General features: G+C 40.2%; 1 protein-coding gene across 7 annotated transcripts in view; it reads left to right on the top strand.

Moving 5' to 3' along the window:
- The first annotated feature begins 3,044 nt into the window (after nucleotides 1–3,044).
- Nucleotides 3,045–16,555, top strand: part of TASOR (transcription activation suppressor) — a 34,201-nt gene continuing 20,690 nt past the window's right edge. For all 7 annotated transcript variants that reach the window (XM_087745259.1, XM_087745260.1, XM_087745262.1 and 4 more), the window contains exons 1-6: nucleotides 3,045–3,541; nucleotides 10,986–11,131; nucleotides 12,322–12,414; nucleotides 13,358–13,430; nucleotides 14,838–14,929; nucleotides 15,284–15,442. In XM_087745259.1, the coding sequence (XP_087601385.1) occupies nucleotides 3,145–3,541; nucleotides 10,986–11,131; nucleotides 12,322–12,414; nucleotides 13,358–13,430; nucleotides 14,838–14,929; nucleotides 15,284–15,442 (960 nt within the window). In that variant the 5' untranslated portion in view covers nucleotides 3,045–3,144. The remainder of the gene's footprint in view (nucleotides 3,542–10,985; nucleotides 11,132–12,321; nucleotides 12,415–13,357; nucleotides 13,431–14,837; nucleotides 14,930–15,283; nucleotides 15,443–16,555) is intronic.

Here is a 16,555-nt window from a genome sequence, read left to right as displayed (position 1 = left end):
CAAAACCAGCACGCTCCCCAAAGACTTCTAAGAAGAAACTAATAATTATTAGCTTATCTTCTTTTAACACCCTAGAGGCTACTGTTAGCACCAGACCATTTGTGAGTTGGGAGGTTACTTACATTTTCTAACTTACAGGTAATCTAAAAAGAGATCAGTAAAATAAAAGGGCTAGGTTAAAATATTTGTTCCTTGCATAGGAAAAACTTTGCATTTAAGCTCAGTAGCTGCTTTTGAGATGGTAATAAGCTGCAGTTATCAGGATTTAAGATAATTTGTATAAGTAACTAATGAATATATGTATTTGTTCGACAACTACAGTACTAGTATACTTTTAACAAAGAAAACAAATTATGGGCTTTTAATGTTTTGCTAGTTACTTGTAAAACTAAACATCCAGTACTTGTATTTCTTAGGCACTGCAAGAGTGGGTTATTTTCAGCAGGCGCTTTTCAATTTAGTGCATTCCTTAGAGGTGCCAAAGAAAGATCTTTGCTATCCTTAGTAGAAGAGCTAAAATTTCACCATTATATTTCAAATGTAAAATATCAGCGTGGCTTTACTCTGAGTTATGCAGCTACTGCACTTGTGACTGCTGATAACTTAACGCAGCAAAGAGTTCAACCTCACGCGTTGGGTAGCTAACGTGGCAATGACTCTGAACTGACAACTACCAAGTAAGCACACGGGAGGTTCAGAAAACTCTGTAGGTGAGTATTCCTTAGACAACATTGTTTGCAATTTCTACAAGTGAAATTTTAGATATGTGATTTCAAACCCATGAATTACTTTGCCTCTTCAGGGAAGTATTGGACTGAGAGTGCACAGTAGATTTGATGCTGATGATGAGCAGAGAAGCTGTGATGTTTTGCTCTCTCCCGCCATAGCAAGAAGCTATCTGACCTGTTGAGCTCCCAAGTGATAGACACTATCGGTTTTTAAAATCAGGCAGTTAACCATTTTAATGCTCTGTGATGATCTTCATTCTGCTCCCTATCAATAATTCCCTCAAATCATTCAGCTGAGTTGGGTTCCACATATTCACACCCTTCTTTTACCAGAAGTCATAAGCCTTGCAGCAGGGGTGGCAGAGGTGAATCAATGTTCACCTTCCAATCCCATAGTGGCCTCCAGTACGGGTGTCGGACGGACAACGTGAGGTAGCGACGCCTTACAGTACTGCAGAGGAATCTAACAAAGCTCATCTGTGAATACCTAACAACGGTGTAGATGTGCTGGAATTTCATTACTTACTGTTTTGAAATACCAGTTAATGGGCATTATATTTAAAGCCTTGATTTTCCTTAAAAGCTGATTTACATCCATGATCACAAGGATTAAATGCACTCTCATTATTCTTTTAATTACAGAATACAGAACAGACTGAACGATGATCTTGTGACAGAGAAATAATTTAAGTTAGCACCTTTCCATGTTTTGCTATCTCCATAAATGCAGCATTATGTTGTCTTTGTAGGTAAACAAAACTTTTAACAGCTTCACGTTATTATTCAGCTCTGGCACTGAAAGAAAAAACGTGTTGCACATAACCATCCCAGCATACTACCTCATTAGTTTCCGTAGCAAATCTGCTGGAAAAACAGTCTCTGATTTAGCTTCAATAGCACCAAAACCATTTATAGCATTCGGTTTCACTCCATTTGAAAAAAATGGTACTCTTCGGTATATGAATAATGGATTATGTCACGTTCAGTTAATCTGTAATTCTTTATCCTACTGATGAGACATTATAGTTGTTTTATTTTTGAAAAGGGTCAAATAGTTCATTTACTTGCACATGTGGTTTTTTGTTGTTGAAGCTTGCTTGCAGTTTGTCGTTTCACAAGCCACGGAACACCAACAGCTGTTGTCACTGAAGTGCCCTTACTATAGAATCTGTCTTTTGTCACGATCCTAGAAGGGCATGGACATGCACTCGATTAAACATAAAAGAGGATTAAATTCAATGAAGTTACACAATTAAACACATAAGTCTTTGCAGTTTAAGATTCTGTCCCCAAAAAGCGTAACAAACCGTATTGTTCACCTTTTTAACCGATTCAGTAGGAACTGTATCTCTTATACCGTCTTTGTACAAAGCTGTTATTGCTGTTTTAATTGGAATTACTCCTTACACTAGACAGCGCACAGCCAGAAAAGGCTTGTCGGTGTTTGTACCCCCAACAAAGAGGGGAAGATGTTACCGGCGGGGGGAGGAAGGGTTATTGGCTGCTGCTCTAATTCATCATGAGACTATCCAAGAATTCTGTTAAAGTGTAGTGAGACTTTTGCCTGTCCTTCGTGATTAATAATTTATTTTTATTCTTCAAAGGGGAAATTTTGTCATTCTGGCGAACGTCTTGAGAACACCTTTAAACTCGAGAGGCAGAAGCGAGAGCTGGCGCCTCCAGTGCGCTGCTGCCGTCTCCTCGGGAGTCTGTCGAGGCGCCTCGGAGAGCAGCCGGGCTGCCTCGGCGAGATGCGGGGAGGCCGGGCCGCGGGGCGCCACCGGCGCGGCCTGGGCTTCGGGCCCGGCCAAGGGCGGCTCTGCTGGGACGATCCCAGCCCAGCCCGCCCCTCAGGGCACCGCGCAGCGCCGTGCCGCCCGCTCGCCGTAGAGCGAAGCATGTGCGCTGGGCCGGGAGGGAGTGCTGCCCGCCCCCGCCCGCCCAGCCCAGCGCTGCCCACGCCGGGACCTCGCTTCGGGCTCCCTCCGCGGCCGGAGGAAGGGGCCCGCCCGCGCTCCGCGCCCGCACCGCCCGTCCCGGCAGGCCGCGGGGCGCAGGGACCGACCTCGGGGCCTCGCCCGGCCGGCGGCGGGGGCCGCTACCCCGTGAAGCGCCGCGGCGGGGCCGCCGCCCCCCGGCAGAGGCGGCGCGGAGGCGGCGGGGCTCCCAGCCCCTCTCTTTATAGCTTGCGCCGCGAGCGGATTGGCTGAGCCGGGCTGCTCCGGCCCCGCCCCCGCTCTGTGCGCGGCCGCCATGTTAGAGCGCGGGGAGGGGGCGGCGGGGCTGCCATAAAGCGAGCGGACGGAGGGGGAGCAGTAGCGGCGGCGGGCGGTGCATGGCGCCGGGAAGGGGTAGTTTGGTGGGGGAGGAAGAAGAGGCGCGGGCTATCGCGCTCGCTTCTCGGCGATAGGAGCGAATGGCGGATGCCGGGATTCCCCGTGGTGGCGTGATGGAGCCGGAGCAGCATCAGCGGACGGAGAAGACCAGCGCGGGCCTCCTCGGGGTGGAGAGTAATAGAGCAGGAGCCGCTGAGGACACCACACAAAATGGCGGACGCTCTGAGAGCAGTAGCACTGGGGAGGCGCTGCTGGTGGCTGCTGTTGCTGCAGAGGACAAGGTCCCCCCAAACCTCAGCATCACTAGCAGCAGCCAGCGCAGGAGCAGCATCTCAACGGCAAATGAACAGCAGCAGCAGCAGCAGCAGCCGCCGCCCAGCGGTGTGCTGGGGGGGCCTCCCCCTCTCCCTAAGCCCCCAGAAGACCTGCCTGTTAGGAGGAACTTTCAGATCCCCAGGAAGAGCAGAGAAAAGAAAGGTTGTTCTTCCCTATCCCTCCCTTCTCTCCCTCACTCCCCTCTTCATCTTATTCATTAGGCAGGCTCTTTATGCACCTCACACAACTGCATGCAAAATCCTGCGGGTGTGGAGGAGGCTGTGGCATGGCTCGGACTAGCGAGGCTGCTGGGGATGAGATTTTTAGTGTCAGAGAAGCCTTTACATTCTTTCCTCTCCCTACCCCTCCCTCTTTTATCTTTCGTTTTTATTTTGTCACGAGGAGGAGAAAAAAAAACAAAACTCATGATGAATTTCAGACCGTTGCTTTAAGAGGATGGAAAAGCTGGATGTGATCAGGGTGGGCTTGAGTGTTGATCCTGGCTCTGCTTCTGGAGATGCGGTCGCATGCAAAGAAGATGGTTCTCTGGGACACGGACACGCAGAGAAGATGGTTCACTTTTCTCTTCCCCCTGACCTCCTCTCTGCAGGAGGGGGGTGTAGTCCTGTTTAGGGAGGACTAGCAAACGCTGAGCAGAGTTGTGCTTCGATGATATGCAGAAGACTGTTCTTATCTAGTCAGAGCTCCTTACTTTGCAGGGAGGAAGCAAGCATCCCACGTTCACGTGCGTCGCCTTGGAAGTGTTCCTCTTCCAAGCATCCAGGGTTTGTTTTTTGGTTTTCGAGTAACTCTTCCTCTAAAAGCCTGTGGTGTTTCTTGCTTTTCGTGAGACTCCATTGGCTTCTGCTTATCTTTGATTTTGTTAAGTGGCATTGAAGACATGTCTTATTCTCTCCCTGAAACTTATCTCAGTTCTTGACCTTTTGCAACATGGAGTCAGTAACTTAGTACGTATCACAAAAATACCTGTTCGCATAGGCCTCTAGTTCTTCAGAGAAGAGTCTAACATCTAACTTCTTGAAATGCTTTCTTCTGTAAGGAAGAGATGGAAGGTAGGTTTATTTCATTATCCAGTCTTTCCCTTTCCCTCCTTCCATTTTTGGCAGTAACGTCCCTTTTTTCCTTTTCTTCCCTTTCTTTCCCGTTGCCACCCTCTGAGGGGGGATACAACTCTGGCAGAGATTCATTGTAAAAAGGACTGTGTTGATTTGGAGGAAAAAAAAAAGTCTCTTACTCATCTGACAGAAAAATGTCTGGATAAAACATGGTGCCTCTTGCACTTCCATATGTCAGACCCAAGTGTGGTTACATTTGAATACCTTTAAATATATCTCAGAAATGTTTAGTACTTAACTACAGACATCTGAAGTTCCTTTCTACCGTTTGGTTCCGATGTGAATGAAAACCTGCAAAATACCTTTTTGGGTCATCTAATTCATCATATGCCTATGCAGAACCATCTCTTACAGTGTGTAAAAAGTTTTAGAGTATGTAGGTAAAACATCAGGCTTTTGTGGCTTCTAGGGTAGAAGGGGAAGCCATTCTTACCCTGCTTCCAAAATCCACTTGCTAGCGTCAAGGGTCATTTGAGCCTTTCTTAAGGGCTTGCTTTTTAGTGTACTTGTCTCTCTCTCTCTCTCTTTTTTTTTTTTTCTTTCCTTCTTCTCCAGCTTACAGGATGCTTCTAGGACACTTTAGTCATACTGGCAACTTACAGTTTCCAGAATTCCCAAAACAGACCTTTCTCCATTCTGTCCTTGGTCGTTGCAATCTTATAGTTGCTTATGGTTGCTGATGGTTGGTCTTGCACCATGTGATGCCATAACACAAAGCTTTGAGAGAGCATGTGGTAGGCAAGACTAGCAAAAGTGGGCTAGCATAAAAACTGCCAACATGATCGCTGAGGACAACCAAATTGCTGTTGGGATTGGTATTGGCATTTGAGAAATGATGCAATTAAATCAGTTCTGGAACTAAACTAGAAAATTAGCAGTGTGTTGATCGTCTGACATTGTAGTGGCATACGCTTACAACATGCTTAGTACCAGTGTTCAAATACATCTTGTTAAATTGCAAAATAAGCAGAATATCATGTGTTCCTCTCAAAAGAGCTCTCTTGGCTAGATTGTAAATTCCAGCATGAAACAATACATGCGGACACTTCCTCCATCCTTCCTTGTGTTGGAATTGTCCTTGGTTTGCTTTTTAAACCTCCATTTTATTGCTGGATGTACCATCGTGAGAGGTACCTGCTGTCTTGATTATGAAGACTGATCTGTCATGTACAAACTGTAAAATCTGTACAGGATGACTTTGTTATTTGGGCGGGTTTTTTTTTTTTTGGTGGCTTGTTCTTTTTTTAAGCACCAAAATGTGTTTTGGGAACAATTTTTGATTATGAAGCAATTAAAAATTGAATCTGCAAAACAAAAATGTAAGGGGAAAATCCTAGAAAACTTAGGATTTGGCTGCTTATTTAGCCTTTCTGAAATTTATTTCTACTTCTATTTGGAGACTAATGAGGGACTGAAAGTCAACAGAAAGAACCTTGTTACCGTGGAGAAATGCATCTGGAAGAAACATACTTCTTAAAACTACCTGTGGTTAGCTGTCACAGAGAATCTTTCTTCTGACTTCCTTTCTTTTTTTCCTAGCGGAAGAATTCAGGGAAACCAAACTGCAAGAAAGGTTGGCTGTGAGATTTTTTTTTTTTTTTTTTTTAAATGTGTGCGTGCATTTGTTTTCCTACTTAAAACTGTCTTGAAAGTTTCTGTTTTCTTGGAACATACAGTTTAGTAACAGTGTTCTGCTCTCTTGAGCAGCATATCTCCTTTTTCCATCTTAGTACTATAGCCAGTTGTCATGGTCTCTTGTAATTCGATTGTCACATCATCTCAGGTGTCCAAGTCTGTCTGAAACTTCAAAAATCCTTGTTTAATAGGGTGAGGAAAACAAATTTTCAAGATTGAGCGCTGGAAGGGCATTTTTTGACTTACTGAACTCTTGAGTGGTCCTCATACCAAAAGGCAATTCCAAAAAACCATGCTCAAGTAGCAACCAGTGACTTAAGGCGTTGCTCGTTGGTAAAGGATGGACGTTTGTTTCTGTAGACTACCAAGTTAACAAATGACTGCTGTTTCTCTGGTTGAGTCGGGGGGGGGGGGGGGGGGGAAGGTCTTGCTTTTGTCCATTAAAATCTTAGCAGTACTTGCTTGGAGGCCTAGGTTGTCCTTTTTCTACTTAGTAGTATTGGATGTTTCATTTTGCCTTGCCTTTTGTCTTCTAATTTTCCATATCTTTGGTAGAGATGTGTATCTGCTATTTACCACTTGCTGTTTCTGCATGGGGATTTCATTAAGCAATCCTTGAACTTGATAACTACTTGGACCTTTTGAGAGCAAAAGGCATTTTGGGCCGAAAAAATCACATAAGTAACAACATTATGGTTCATTAGCACCACAGATTTTTGGTGTTAGTCTTAAAATATGAAGTCTTAAAGAAAATGATGCTTCTCAATGGAGTTTTTGTAACAGGGATGCTTGTTTGTGAAGAGTGCTAGCATTCTGCTAACTCATCTGATAATAAAATAAGCAATTTACTTATCTTCACTTGACAGTTAGTTAGTTTAGGATTCCTTAAAGAGAATGTCTCTTGTCTTCCCCTTCTTCACAGTTTGACAAAAACAAAAGGAAACGAACAAACAAAACAACACAAACCCACTAACTTCAAATTCAGTTTTCTCAAGTTGAAGCATTGGACAGTTGCGAAAGAGAAACTTAAAGCCTCTAGGGAATGACATGCATCCGAACATCCAGTCTAATGTCTGTCCCTCCACTAGGTACTATGTTAGCTCATCTTCGTTTCCACCTGAAAATACTTACGTATGTTCCAATACACTGGGTAGAAACTAAACAAAACCAGTATTTACTTATCTTTTTACTTCTGCAGAACAAGCCAGCAAAACCCACAATAGTTGATTTGTATGTATTATAAGGATACTGCAAGTTAGTCCTTGCATAAATCACTGTTTAATTTACATGGGTCCAATAAAAGTGCAGCATACCCACATCAGGTTTGTATAGCGAGCCTGAAAAATACATATGCGCACACTACTGGTCTTTGAAGTGATGTAGGACTGGAGATAAGCTTAAGAATCTCATCCTTTACCTGTAAACATAGGATTTGGTGACTGCTATAGAAGCTCTAGTTTAGTACTTTGCAGTTTTTCTTCTGAACTCCTTTGTTAAGTGAGGTACAGGCCCTTCTGTAGTGACCTTAACCTTTCAGAAAATAGCTGCCCTTCAGCACCAATGCTTAGACGACACATTGAAAAGTGTTGCCTTGCAAGTTACCGCAGTAGGTAATGTTTTAGGCTTTAGTAGGAACCTGGAGCCTGCAGTGCCTCGAGTTCTGGAAGAACTGTGAAAGTGGATTTGAGCCTGTCATGAAGCATATGATAGTGTGTTTGAAGAGTCGTACTCGAACAAGGGAAAAAAAAAAAAAAAGCTTATGCCGTGCACTCTTAAACTTTTTGACTGTTGCATATGGTAATTTATCTGAAATTCAAAGCTAAGTGACTTATTTTTTTATTTTATAATTACAATGCTGTCCTGCAGTCAGTTTGCCAGATTTTCCTTGCTCCATCCATCATTGGGCCACTCAGGCTGCCCCTGAAGAAGAAGTGCTTAGTGGGTGCTGCCTAGTTCTCAAACCAAGTGTGGATTGTCTGCCACGACTACATATTAAAAAGTGTCAGGCAGACAAGATAAAATTTGGTGTTTATACGTTCTGAAGAGTACTTAAGTAGCGTGTTAGTTCTGCAAGGATTATACGTTCAACAGATTTCATTGATGTTCCTTTTTTCGCAGTCAATAGCTGATCATGAAGCCAATCACCCTTGCCTATGCATGAAGTAAACTAAGGCAAGATTACATGTGTAGTTGCCGTTCTTGTTCACTCTGTATTGAGTGGGCAGTGCACATCAAAGGAATAGAATTTCCTTTACCGTGAAGTTTTTGGATTATTAAGCATTTTCCTACTAAAAGGTGGATGTGAGGTCTTGTTCTTGGACTGATGTGATCTGTTAGGTGGAATCAGTCTTGTTTTAATGTTCTGTATGTTCTGAAATTGAAAAATTGGAATCTCAAAAGTTACTTTTGTGCCCAAGTACTTAAAAATATTTCAGTTTTGATCTGTCTTTACTACAAAGGTAGCAACAGCCCTTCTTCTAGCTTCAGTAGTATCTCTGGTGAACTTAGATGATGTTTGTTTGGGGTATAAATTTGGTGAAGTACCAGAGAGTGTATATATTATGTAACAATAGTAGTAAAACATACTTTTAAGAGATCAGAAGAAAAAACCCACAACAATCTTTAAAAAAAACCTAATTTGCTGTATTCCATAACTTAAGGCATTAGGTAGAGCTCTTCAATAAACCTGTTGAGAGCTAATTGTATAGTAGTTTATGTAGGTTCTCCCTAGCTGAAGAGCAGGGGCACTTGCTGTGCTTGGGCAGCTCTGTCTCCGCTCGCTTGTCAGAACTTTCCCCAGAGCAGGAAACGTTTAAACACGAATGGGAACGTGGTTGACAATATTCGAATGAATGACAGGATCTTAATTGACGTAACGATGTGCCTCTTCCTAGATTTGCATCTAGGAAGTAGGCAAGACATTGTGTATAGTTTGTGGTCACGCTTTCTAGCTAGTCCTGTAGAGTTTCCTACTTGCCTGGACTCAAGGTGGAAGAAATAGGCTGGGTTTGCCGTGTGTTTCTAGGGGGAAGGAAGGAGAAGGGGTGGGGTACAGTAATCACCGTTAAGGAAACGGGAAACTGGGCCAAGCAGCTGGCGTTGGTAACCTGCTGCCTTAATGGGTCCCTTTCGACAGAAGAAGAGCAGGCAATATGTGAAACTCATGGACTACAGCACTAGGGTCTAATAACTCCTTGTCAGAAAGGTCTGAGAGGTGTTTGGGGATGGGGTGGGACAGGAGGTGCTTTTCCAGTGTGCGTATATCTGCAGTAGGCTTGTTTTACATTTTACTAATAAGTGTTTCTCTCTTCAGTACAAGTGCGTTCAATCTCAGTAATACTAAGTTGAGAATTTAATTCACTTCCAATTATCTTCCCTCCCATATTACTGTCAGCCTTTCAAGAATGAATGCATTGTTACTAAAAAGGATGTTATATAAGAACAGTTTCTTAATCACTTTCATAACTTCCACTCCTAAAAAATGACTCATTCATTGTTGCTGGTGTTGGAATCGTTGCTTTACTTTAGTTTGCAGATGTGGTATTACGTTATAAAGGGTGTATGTAAATGCAGCTTTTACTGGATAACACAAAAGTTTTCATTTAGAACATTTGTTTTATATTGAGGCTAATGCAGTAAATATTTCCTGCAAGTGAGGAAAGGATGACTATTTAAATCTACTACCGTATTAGTTAATGAAGTTGGAGGTACGTGCTCAAGATGTAATTAAATTTAATTTGCTGTTAGAATAATGGTAGATTGTCTTTTATGTGAGACTAGTACTTTAGTAGTTCGTTCCTCACTGTTGTAACTTTTAGCGATTTTAGGTGGTGATGGTTTGGGGTTTTGTTTTGGTAGAGAAAAATAGGCCCTCCTACAAAAAGAGAAAAGCAGTCTCAGAAATATCTGTTGGGAATACTTTCTGCCTGAAGTTTGCAAATACCAGAAAAATACTGCACTACTTGTGAGTATTTTGGAAGTTACCCTGGGGAGAAAAACCCTTGCCATACTGAACTAGTTCAGTTCCCTCAGGAGTATTATTTTCCTAGATACTACTCTCAAAACCTGCGCTGAGATTCTCTGCTGGCCCACTCTCCGCTTGCCCTTCTGATCACTCTGTCATTTGCAGTACCCGAATACGAATAACGGAGCCCGGGGAGATGAACGCTTCACTGTGTGAACTTAGGCGAAGGTTTGGCCAGAACGTGAAGCTGTACAACAACAAATGAACGGCTTTCCTTTTAAAGCAGTTATCCTAAGGAATAAGATCATAAAGCATAATACAGGCAGTGTGGCTTTTTAATAATAGGAGCTTATTGGACTTCTTAAGACAGTATTTAATTTATTCATATTTAGCCTAATTAGCATAAGCAAACAAACAAAAAAACCCATAACGGTTCTAAAGAGAGGTTAAGCTATGAAACTGTTGTTGAGGTTTTTATTAGAACAATTTGTTCCTGGTTCTTAATTAAAAGAGCTAATTAGTTTAATTAAAGTTCTGAAAGTTTAATTACAGTGTGTTGCAATCCATATCAGATGTTTTCAAAGGGTAAATTCAGATTTGAGTTGCTTCCCTTATTAACCTCTGAGTAATATTAAAAAAAGCATAAAGAAACATGATTGATTTTTTTTTTAAAGACGCTATAATTCTAGACAACTTTGAGTTAAACTTTCTAGCCTAAATTCCATCTTTTTCAAATATTTTAGGTGTTTTGTATTCTAAATTGAATCATGAACCATTTGTCTTTATGCATAAACTGTCAATGAACTGGAAAATTTTGGAATTTTTTCAGATGTGTATTGGAGCTTATTATTTTATTTCTTCTCTTTTATAGCACTCTTTCAGCCAGTAGCTGTAGGCTCTCGAGAATTTGAGGATGTTGTGAAGATTCTGCATTCGTCGTACTTGGAACCAAGTTCAGTGTCCAATTTTAATTACAAGAGAGCCAGCTTAGTTCATAGTGAACTGTTGGAAAAGGAAGTGAGTATATTTGTGACTTCTCTTTATGAATAAGGTACAAGTCCAACAAAGTTTAATGTTTTTTCTGAGACTAGAGGCAAAGACTTGGAGATTATTTTCTACTTATGTGCTTGATGTTTAATTGCAAACTCACATCCCCAAAAATGTAAGCAGCTATTTTTCAGGCAAGTTTATTATTGCATAGACATAAAATCTTGCCTGCCAGATACTCAGAAAAGACTAAAAGAAAAAATTATATTTGGCACCACTTGTCTCTGAGCATTTTTAGTTTTCAAAAATTTTCTTGATTTTTATGTATTTTTAATAACCTGGAAAGATGTTATAGTGTCTTATTTGAAAGGCCTGATGCTTCCTGTGAAACTTAAGATTAAAATATTTTTCTGATACTAAGTTTCCATAGTCTCTGTAATTTTGTTGTTTTCCAAGAAGAAGTACCTAAAAAGGTTGATTACTTGACCTAGTAAGTGGAGCAGCTTGGTTGAAGCACTTCTGCTGTACCTTATCTGGTATCTCTCAAATCCAGCCTTGGCTTTCTTTCATAATTGTGAAATAAGTTTTCAGTCCCAGTGTCAAAAAGTTTCATGAATGGAGTAACAGAAGATACAATTGGTTTGCTATAATTATTATCTTGAAACTATAAGGTAAACTCTGAAAGTTTTCTTTGGGTGGTTTTTTGTTTGTTTGTTTGTTTTTTTGCTACTGTAACACGGTTCATAGTTACAGCTAAGGAGTATTGCAACTGATGAAAACCATCTCAGTAGCAGTGAGGTGCAACTGCAAAAGTACGTGCACAACGTAAGAGATAACGGTCTGTCTCCTAAAAAGGGAAAAAGGCTTATTTCTGGAATTTCAGAGATGATACAGAAAGCATTGAGCTGGATGCTTCTAGATAGTTACGCTACAAAGATAACACTAAAACATCACTGCAGAGGTTTGTTTGAAGAGTGTCTCGTCCTTAAAAAAAACAACCAAACAAAGAAATCTTTGGGCAGATTAAGCCAATGATATTTCCCATAGGTATAATGTTTTGGAAATTTAATTTTGGCATACTAGAGTCTCATTCAAATTATCTTTTGTTATTATTTTTGTACACTTGGATCTGCTGACATAGATGGGGCCTTAACACACTGACACTTGAATGTGACAGCAGTAGTCTGTCTACATGTGTTAAGAACTTTCTGTAATAATAGTTCACAGAAAAACGCAGAGAGCTGAAATTTGATGGTCGTCTAGAAAAAGAGCTTTCTGAAACCTATGCATTTCTGATGGTTGATCGACCTGAGGTAAGAAAACAAAACTGCATATAAAATGCTTTCTCTTCTTTTTCAATTAAGAGTTTTTGTTTTGTTTTGTTTTAAACGGAGTGTGTTTATTGACACACTTATTAATCTTTACGTTATTTTTGCAAAATTCAGCACTGGAAAGTGTAGGAGGATGGGAGAGAGATATATTATGTCACTGTTTAAATCCTTTATTCTCTCCTATTTAAGGTGCTCCACTTACATGTCTCTGTAAAGTATCTTCTCTGGTTTAGGCTCTGTGTTATAAATAAAAGGCTAGATTTTCTGGATGGCGTGTGAGTGTTTATTGGTTTTGTGTTTGGGGGTTTTTTTAATTGAAAAGGAATGTCGCGTGTTTTCATTGCAGTTGGCTTTTGGTGTGTGGTTGGTTTTTGGGGTTTTTTTGGTTTTTTTTTCTTTTTGAGTCAAGAAGAGGTTACCTTAAGGAGAAGGTAACCTGTAATATTAGAAAATGGACCTTATCTCCTGTGTCTCTTCTTTGAGCATATGTTTTTAATGAAAGTGATGGAAAGGGAATCTCTGTGCTTTTTCTGCTATTATAGAGCCAGGCTTTTGTAAGTATTCAGTCATTTGGCAGGTTTACTTCTGTTTCGTGTATTAAAAGCAAGTAATGTTCATAAACTGGGTTTAAGGTATAGGGAGGCTGTTTTTTTAAGATACGTGTGAGTCTGTGTAAGTGCTTCATACTGAGTGTTTGACTTGCACAGTTTAACAGTTGATAGAGCAATTCAGTCTAGTCTTACCTCTGGGTGGTTTTGTTTGTAAGGGTTTTTGGGGGGTTTATTTTTGTTTTTTTTGGTTTGTTTATTTATTTTTTTTTTTTTAGCTCAATCAAAATTCTGTAATTGTTGTTTCTCACTGTTTGTTCTGTTCATATTCTGGCTTTCCTGACAGACTTACTTAAAAAAATGTCTGTTCTCTTCAGATCCAAAGCATATGCGAAAAGGGACTGCAGGTGGGCCACTCCAAAATAACAATTCTCGGCAGCCCTTCCATGGGTAACTCTCTTTTGATTATATGTGCTGGTATTACTCAGTATGAGTTGGTAGATAATGTGATGCTGTTGTGTAAACTTTCAGTCCTTTTTCTATCACTTGCTGCAGGAACATCACAGCTAGGTATTTTTAGCAAAGTAGATTGACATCAGAACATTATTTCATGACTCTGTTTTTGACTAGTTCATTCAAATTCTTTTCCCAAAGGGAAGACCCAGTTCTCATTCTGGCTTACATCAAACCAATATATTATGTCTTCCCAGTAAAATTTAGAGGCAAAGAACTAATGCAGTCTATGGCTGTGTGCCTCTCTGTGTTTGTATATACATAAATGCATGAATATGCATTCTGAAATACATAATGGAAATAGTAGCTGAGCTTAGAGTTGATGTAGATAAAAGTAAAGTTCTTGAATCCACAAATCCAAGAAGAGCATAGATAAATTGGAGACTTGGAAGAGTCACAAGGTGTTAAAAGAGATTTGAAAGTGCAAGATGCAAAGTTCCTTTTGCAAAGCTTGTCAGATAGAAAATTAAGAAATAATTTTTTCATCCTCTGTAAGAGTAACATGATAGAGAGGTGCCAATGTGAATGTTGAAAGCAGAACAGATGCGAGGCAGGGAGAACAAAGGTATACGAGCATGTAATGTTTTACTGTTTTATCCAGTAAAGGTTCTGGAGCAGTTTCTCAAAGCAGTTATATACAGACTTGGAATGAGAGGAACCGAAGCAAAACGAATGCTTTTCTGAGTACCTGAGTTCAGTTACAGTTATTTGGTCTGAGGGAGTCAGCTAGACCAACAAATGAAAGTGTATGTTTGAGGCCTTCAAATCTATGAAATTACGGTTGAAGTGTTGAAAAGCAAGAAATTATTTTACCTTTCCGTTTGAGTGTCAATTCACGATTCCAAAACAGTGTATTTTTGTTAAGTGTAGAATGAAAGATTGCTGAGGATGCCAGTGTTTTCCTGCCTCATTTCCCAGTCATACCTTCACTGCTTATCTCGACATTGTGCAATGGGACATCGTACAGAAGGACCTCAGCTGTTTAAAAAAAAACACCTGAAAGCAGTATCTGTATAGCCTTTGGGCAGGGCTTGTCCTCTTGGTCACACCACTTTCAGTAATGTGGGTGTGCTCCTTTCAAACTGAGCTAGTGTCCATGTTCTGCTGTGGTGTTTCATACTGCGCTTGGTGCAAGTAAACATGTATTCTGCTATCTTGAAGTGGCAAATTGCGAACATGCCCTTACACCTTTCTCCGATCACATTCCAGAAAGCTTGTTGTATCTTTATTGTTTGGTATACATTGAGCTTTAATCCCATGTAATGCTTCTTAAACTTCTAATAACGTTTTAACATTCAGCATAATGTGTGGTGTGTGTTTGTTTTTTTTTTTTTTAATACTCAGGTGTATATATCTCCAGGTATGCTGATTTATTGCAGCCTAATCCTCTAGAAGCTGGAGCAACTGGAGATGTGATCGTTTTTAAAATCATAAAGGTAAATTTATCTTGCTTATTCTTGAAGGATTATATTGCTTACTGATAAAATAAAGGTGATTTTAACCTAACTTATTGAACTTCCATTTACGCAATTATCTGCTTATAGATAAACTAGAACTCTGCCAGGTTTAAAATACAATGTTGACACTGAGCTTAAATAAAACATAATAAATTTTTATACAAGGCAGAAATGTGTTGTTTTCCTTGAAAGTGTGAAAATAATGTACTTCTATAAATGGCTTTTTTAATGGCCTGTTTTCATTTCTCTGCTCTTAACTTCCTTTGGTACTTGAAGCAATTTGCCCGTTTTCAGGAAAATGCTTATGCTTACAATTCTTCTGCTTTATTGCAGGGAAAAATGAAAAGCATATATGACCACATCGGTATGAAAGCAATGGACTCAACAGTAAAGAGTGCGTTAGATCCAACACCAAAGCATGAGTGTCATGTTTCAAAGAATGCAAATAAAGTAACCTCCTTGTTGGCTTACCGAGCCTACGAACTTACTCAGGTAGAGGACAGTTGAGCATGCATTAACTTCTTATATAAGAATTTTTAAACAGAACTTTTGAAATTATGGAGATAAAATCACTGAAGATACAAAAAATACTGACCATGTGCTATAAAGCTGCAGTCTGGTGTATGCTTAGCAGTAGCCCACAGATGCCTGTATTAGAAATCACGGAACAAAATGTCAGCCTCTCCTGTTTCCCTTACAGATACCTGGACCTGATGGAGATGATCTCCTTTAGATTAGGATGTAGGTGGAATAGGAAATAGGATGTACGTGGGGACTGGAATGTAGACCAGGGAGGAGAGGAGATCATGTGTGGAGTTTGAAGTGTAGAAGTACAACTGGCTAGTGGGCATTAAGTGAGACTCCTAAAAGGGAAAACATTGGCTAGGAAAGAACAGCTCTTCTTCCCCCCCCCCTTCATTTGTTTCCCTTATCAAATTCTCGGGTTTGGAGATGGTGAGGGAGGAGAGAATGGAATCAGCTTCAGGCATCTCTGTTCCTCCAGCTGTTCCATCTCTGTTACTGCAGTAATCTGTTGCAGTCGGATTATTCCATCAAGTCCATAGATTTCAGGATACTTGAAAGCATTCTCTTCAGTGTTACAACTTCTTTTGACTTCTGTGAATCAGTGCTGGGCACTGAATCAGATGGCTAGAAAATGAATGTATGTTTTCATTTCTCATTACAAACTTGCCTTAATTAACATTTTTCTTTAACATTAGAATTTTGTGACTGAACTAAGGATGGACTCCAAATCTCATAGCAGTATTTATTTTCCTCAGTAAATTTTTTTTTTGTTAATTGTCCCTTACCTCACCAAGAATACACTTTCAAATAAATGTTGCAAAACAACAAATAAATAAATGTTGCAACATTATTTTTTTTCTTTTTTTTTCATTATTTTTTTCATTCTTGATTAGCTCCTGAACTAGTGTCCATCCTGTCAGTGTTTGATAAAGGAGGGAGGAGAAGGTGAAAAAATGACCTTAATTGATAGTGTTATAAAGTACATATAAGAAAGGCATTTAAAAGCTTCCTTATTTTAGGTATCAGCTTTCGAAGAAACAGGCTGTTGGTAAAAGGAACATAAATGTGATTTATTATAGT

The sequence above is a fragment of the Nipponia nippon genome, unplaced genomic scaffold (genome assembly GCF_047370975.1).
Source record: "Nipponia nippon isolate SJK-2023a ecotype South Korea unplaced genomic scaffold, ASM4737097v1 scaffold_9, whole genome shotgun sequence".
Taxonomy (NCBI): Eukaryota; Metazoa; Chordata; class Aves; order Pelecaniformes; family Threskiornithidae; genus Nipponia; species Nipponia nippon.
Note: the sequence above shows the minus strand (reverse complement) of the source record. Positions and strands in the feature narration are given on the sequence as shown.